Below are 6,537 nucleotides of genomic sequence, written 5' to 3' on the forward strand. Positions count from 1 at the left end.
GACTCTGATACCATCTGAACGCTTAATGACTAGAGCTCTAAAATTTACATAAACTCTGTCATCCTAGCTTAATTTACATGAAAAAATACTTAATTTACAAGTAGTCGACAAAATGGGCTCATATCCACGTGAAAGTAATACATTGAAAAGTAAAAAAAAAAAAAAATACTAGCATAACACCCTATAAAAAAAAGAAATACTAGCATAACAACCTATAAAGAAAAGAAATACTAGCATGACAACGTATAAAGCTTATAAAGAAAAAGAAATATGAGCATGATAACTTATACATGAAAGAAAAAGGAAATAATCATCAAATAAATGGATGAAAAAGGAAATAAAGAAAAAGACAAATAATTGAAAGACAAATTTGAAAAGTGAAAGATAAGTTAAAAAAGAGAAGAAATATGTCAGAAAACATATCCATTTACGATTTTTTTTTACAAGTAGTTTAACAACTGTCTAATCTTTTGTAACTATCAATTTTTAGTAAAGTGGTTGAGATCGTAGATGGTATCTTCTTTTACTACAAAAGAAGAAGAGGTTGAACTGATTCATGGACGATGAAGAAGCTTTTGAAAATTAACTTCTGAAGTTGCTTGGACTAATGGGCACGACTTTGAATTAAGAAACTATGTGGTTTTTTGATAAATATTGAAGGTGGTCATTCTTAGATAACCCGATCTCCACTACTTTTACATCTAGGTGGGTATAAGTGTATTTATCTCACCATTTGATTTTGATTACTTTGAACACCTGTTTAGCTCGATCTTCCGTTTCTTTTATTTGGAAATTTCAAGTTAGAATCCAAAAAATTTGATAATATACCTAAACGGATAGCTAATGGAAATAGAGTTTTGAAGATATATTCAACTTATTTAGTGGTAAGCTTAAACCTATAAATTTCTAAAGGCGTTTCGTGGGGACTGAAATAGTAACACCGCCAAATCCAAAAACCAGAACGACCGAACCGAAATGCAGCCAACTGAAGTGAAGAGTTACAAAAGTGGAATTACCAGAATTGAGTTCCAAAAACCAAAAAATATACATATATAAAAAATAAAAATAAAAATAAAAATAAAAATAAAAATAAAAAAACTCACAAGTAAGACACGTCAGTAGCACGAAGCAGATCAGCGATGTTGTTAGACTGAGCGAGAAGATGAGTCCCTGAAGTAGCATAGCTGCCGTCCGGTTCATCGAAGAGGAGGAGTAGGTGGTAGGAGGCGCCAAAGAAGACCGGAAGCGATGGCAAAGGGCAAGCAGGGAGCAACCTCGGAGTGTAGTGAATTAGACAAGCCGATGCCACGGAGAGCGGAGGCAGAGGTAGAAGCAGAAGCGGAGGGGGACAAAGTCATTGATAAGAGAGCGATCCGCAGAGAAAGAGCATGAAGAGTAGAGAGGTTGAAGGAAGAGAAATGGAGATGACGACGAGCCCTAACGACAGAGGAAGAGAGAGAAGCAAATGGCGGGGAAAATTGGAATTTTTTCTTTTGATAGAAATTTATAAAATANTTTTTTTTTTTTTTCACTCTCTAATACTCATAATTGATAATGGTGTCAAAATTGTATATATTGTCATAATTGTATAAAGTAAATAATTCCTAGGAATTTTTTTTGGAATTTTTTATTTTTATTTTGGACCGTCAAGGGTGTCAAAATGCTCGGCAGTAACAAAACATACACAATCAACGACATTTCATTTTCTTATTTTACGCATGACATACTTGATGGTGACGGGACATCGACGATTGGACTGTGGAACATGTCAAACCTACATTGTAGACTAGTTTACAAGATCTATAACCTAGAGCTTTGATACCAACTCTAACGACCCAAAATTTTCTACTTAATTTAAGGTCGCTACTGTATACATATCATGAACATTGAATGCGGAAATACTTCATTGAAACTTCATAAAACATCACCTTCATCTTAAAACACAACCATAGACATAGTGTTTTGAAAACACCTTTAAAACAACATAACGAAATAAAATAAATAAACGTTTAAATTAAAAACATTCTATTCTAGCGTAAGCCTAAAAAAATAAATACGACTATCTTATGCATGTGTCATGGTCTCGAGTTGCGATGTTGTCGTCATCCGTACAGGTGGGGTTAAATGCAAGAACATGTGAATGCAATGATGGGACCTATCATAATAATCTGTTTTCCTATGGTACTATCTAACGGGCAGCTTGGATGTGTATTTTAGACTCTACACACAGCCCACACGTGCGAGTGTGGACCCACCAGTCGGTTCACACACCGCTAGGCCCCTTTCCTTGTCAGGCGAGCATGCTCTGGTAGCTCATTATGCAGGAAACCCGTTAGAAGTAGTAGCCATCCCGACAACATTAGGTCAAACATGATGGTCGTTCTCTTGCCTAGTAGTGTACGCATCCGTACCATCGTGAAGGAATAGGGGTATCTCCCAATGCATGAGCACACAATAATGCATGAGGTTTAAATATATTCCCATTTTTATTATTGTTTAATACACCGCACTAGCGTTCTGTCCATATCATATCATTTTTCATAACAATCCTCATATCGTTTATCATATCTTTCATGCATACGTCGGGATTGTATTTCATGCTAGTTCATTGTTTTGCATGTCAATCATATCATATCATTCAGATTACGTAAATATATCATATTATAACATTTCATGCTTTCAGACATAACAATTTTCATTATATACATATAATACCATAACATATCGCAATACAATATATCATATCATAAACATGATAATTTATCACAGATCTCGTACCATAACATATTTCATATCATATTACAACATATATATATATATATATCTGTCATTCACATGTCGTATCATAATCATATCATTTCATAAACACTTCGTAGTCATATTGTTTCCTAAACTTGTCATAGCCTTATCATCCTTATACATCTCATAGTCGTATCATTTCATGAACATACCTTAGTCATATCGTTTCCATATGCATATCCTAGTCATATCGATTCCTAAACTTGTCATAGTCTTATGGTTCTTATACATCTCAGAGTCATATCGTTTCATGAACATACCTTAATCATATCGTATTCTAACATATCCTAAATCATATCATTTCATGATCGTATCCTAGTCTTACCATTACAAGAATGTATTCAACCATATCGTTTTATGAACGCATCCTAGTCATACCATTACAAGAATGCATCCTAACCATATCGTTTCATGAACGTATCCTAGTCATACTATTACAGGAACATATCCTAACCATATCATTCTATCAATCTATCATAATCATATCATTTTCTATACATAACCTAACCATATCGTTATGTCAACCATGTCTTAGTCATATCGTTACATTACATTTATTGCATTCCTCTCGTATCCTACCTCACATATATCATTGAACACAACATAACGTAAGAGTTATCATACCATTCACATATCATAACACATACATAATATATCATAATTATCGATTCATAAACAATTCACTCATATTAAATTTAAAACCACATGGCACGTGTTAGCATCAAATATAATCATGCCGATAGTAACGTCACTTACCTGATTATTTTAGGCTGGTGTCAGCAATTTATCCTTAATGAAAGTTCGATTTTTATTTTTTTTTTGTATCCAAATCAACTTATGTGGATTCAAAAGTCAATTCTTTCTATCCGAATAATTTTTTGGATCTCTTCTTTTCTGTTAAATCTGCTTGAACTAAATGACAATTTCCTTTTTCTCTCTAAATAAATTTGCAAATCTTTTCTTTTCTGTTTGTATCTCCAATTTTTTTATGTTTTTTTCTCTCTCTCTAGAACCATCATTCTGACTTAAGGATGAGTTACTTCTATTTATTTGTTTATTACTGTTGTTACATTACGTAAGTAACACGAGGAAAATCTTTTGAATTCAATAAATAGCTCAAGATATTTAAAAGCATGGTAGATGGGAATTCGATCCTTCTCTCCAATCTGTACCCGAATATGACTTTCTTCAATTGGGTATGCTCCGGACTTGTTAGCGTTCGTGGTCTTCTATGGAGATGTTCCTTGAAGGTTCAGAAATCAAATGGGATTGGTTTGTCTCGACAAATTTTCTTGTAGGCTCGAATTGAAATTTCAAGCTTCAACCCCTTCTCTTTAATGACGAACTGGATTGAGAATTGGTGTTTGAGGCTCCTTCAACACCGGACTCCTTTATCAAACTTGTGGGTAATCTTATTTAGAAAGTGTAGACCGAACAAGTTCGAAGGAAAATGGTTGACCATGACTCTTGAATTCGGAAGAAATTCAACACTAGAAAACCCAAAATATCAAAATCTATAACTTGTGATAGGAGACACGACTTAGCTCGATTCTTATTCCAAAGAGTTTATAGATAAAGCTTAAACTGATATTAACACCTTCAGAATCGTCGTGAATTAGAGTTTTGAGTTTTTCAAAAAAAAATTATGAGAAATATCATATCCGATCAGCGAGCAATCGACCTACAATTTGAATTATTTTTATTAATCATATGATATATATCAAAGTAAGATTAAGATATTCTAGAAAGAAGAAAAAAAATAGGAAATCTTAATATTTATTAGGGATCTACACCATATTCTAAAATATTAATATTGGCTTCCCCATTTAGAAAACCCAATGGAAAGAATTATTTGGTATCATTTGAAATATTAGAGTATGAAATTCCTTAATTCAAAATGCAAAAGAGAAAAAAAAAACCAAATGCTTTCTCAATTGCATTTTTGGGCTTAATTACAGCATGGGATCCTTCTCTCCCTTCCCGTTTTTGGGTTACCAACATTGATCATATTCCAATTCAGATATATAATTTGGTTTTCCATTTCTAAATCCATTTTGTACCCTATAAATTCACCACTTCCACTTCATGTTCTTGCACCATTCTTTTCTCTACCAAAAGAGAATAACAAAAACCAATGGCTTCTTCCTTCAACTTTGTGTTCCTTTGGTTGAGTTTTGCAGCCTTTTTGGCAGACCCCATAGCATGTAGGCTCCTTGATCCCATTGGTATCCAAAACATCAACGGTGCATGGCGCAATGCTCATGCCACCTTCTACGGTGACATGGGGGGTGGCGAAACTATGCGTAAGGATTAACTGCACTTTCAAAATACTATCTTCTCATTATCTTTTAATATTTATATGATGTTAAGCTCAACGTTATTTCTTACTTGCAACAGAGGGAGCTTGCGGGTATGGAAACCTACACGATCAAGGTTACGGGCTAGAGACGGCGGCAATAAGCACAGCACTTTTCAACAACGGTCTAACCTGTGGAGCATGCTTCGAGTTAAAGTGTCAGCCCGGAGGGCACTATTCGTGCCTACCAAACTCGGGCACAATCAAAATAACCGCCACAAACTTCTGCCCACCAAACTACACGAAAACAGTAGACATTTGGTGCAATCCACCCCAAGAGCACTTCGACCTTTCTCTCTACATGTTTACTAAAATCGCCCCTTATCGTGCTGGTGTCATCAATGTTAGCTATCGTAGGGTACTTTGCCAGAAACAAGGTGGCGTCCGGTTCCAATTAAATGGGAACCCATATTGGCTAATCGTCCTACCCTTTAATGTTGGAGGTGCTGGTGATGTTGTTGGTGTTAACATTAAAGGCTCTTCTACTGGGTGGCTTAAGATGTCAAAGAACTGGGGCCAAAATTGGGAGACGGGTACCGTTTTTGTGGGCCAGAGCCTGTCCTTTCAAGTCACTACCAGTGATTCGAGGACACTTCAATTTGATAATGTGGTGCCTAGCTCTTGGCAGTTCGGCCAAACCTTTGAAGGGAAGCGGAATTTCTAAATCACATAATTAAAGCAGATTTAGGTTTCGTAAGTGTGACTTAAATAAAGCAGCTTAGTAGTAGCCCATGTTGCTACCTTAGTTTAAGTTACAAATGAGTGTACTCAAAAAAATGTCACCAATTTGTCAACTACCTTTTAATAAACACTTTTCCTTTTTTTATAATAACTCCCATTTCATCTCGGTATAACTTAAATTTCTATTCCCCGATAAGAGTTCACTCCAACCATACTAATAATTATTCCAATTATACTCTTTTTTATCGTAGATTCTAATAAGTGATGATATTAAAAATTTGAAACTATATATAATATTTTTGCCCAGCTATTATAAAGGCCAAAATAGAATATGAAAATATAGCTTATATATGGATATGAAATCGCCCGTTTTTATTAAAATTATAATATGTTAATCTAGTACGGCCACAATTTTTTTAACTCTAAAATATAATATTTACAGTTTTAATAATGAGTTATTTAATGGTTTATAATTACTATATTTAACATTTCTTTTATTTATAATTTCACGTATAATTTAATATATAACTTTTTCATTATTATATATTGCTGGTGTAAAAAAATTACTTGTAATCTAAAAAGATTTTAAAAAGAAGGCAAGTCAACTAATAAGATTGTCCTGGGTCATATTATTAAAAAAATTATATTTGTCCCCAATACTTATTACATTAATATCTACAATTTTATTAAATTCAAATATC

The 6,537-nt window shown here is 33.9% G+C and overlaps 1 protein-coding gene across 1 annotated transcript; it reads left to right on the plus strand.

Moving 5' to 3' along the window:
- The first annotated feature begins 4,923 nt into the window (after positions 1–4,923).
- On the plus strand, positions 4,924–5,864 carry LOC111791147 (expansin-A25-like). Its single transcript, XM_023672379.1, has 2 exons — positions 4,924–5,102; positions 5,197–5,864. Exons 1-2 carry the CDS (start codon positions 4,934–4,936, stop codon positions 5,817–5,819), a joined length of 792 nt encoding a protein of 263 aa, XP_023528147.1. The 5' UTR covers positions 4,924–4,933; the 3' UTR covers positions 5,820–5,864.
- The last annotated feature ends 673 nt before the right edge of the window (positions 5,865–6,537 follow it).

Source organism: Cucurbita pepo, chromosome LG03 (assembly GCF_002806865.2).
Source record: "Cucurbita pepo subsp. pepo cultivar mu-cu-16 chromosome LG03, ASM280686v2, whole genome shotgun sequence".
Taxonomy (NCBI): domain Eukaryota; kingdom Viridiplantae; phylum Streptophyta; class Magnoliopsida; order Cucurbitales; family Cucurbitaceae; genus Cucurbita; species Cucurbita pepo.

Coding starts and splice junctions, on each gene's coding strand:
- LOC111791147 (XM_023672379.1), top strand. CDS start 4,934: ATGGCTTCTTCCTTCAACTTTGTGTTCCTTTGGTTGAGTTTTGCAGCC. Junction 5,103..5,196: donor GGGGGGTGGCGAAACTATGC/GTAAGGATTAAC, acceptor TACTTGCAACAG/AGGGAGCTTGCGGGTATGGA.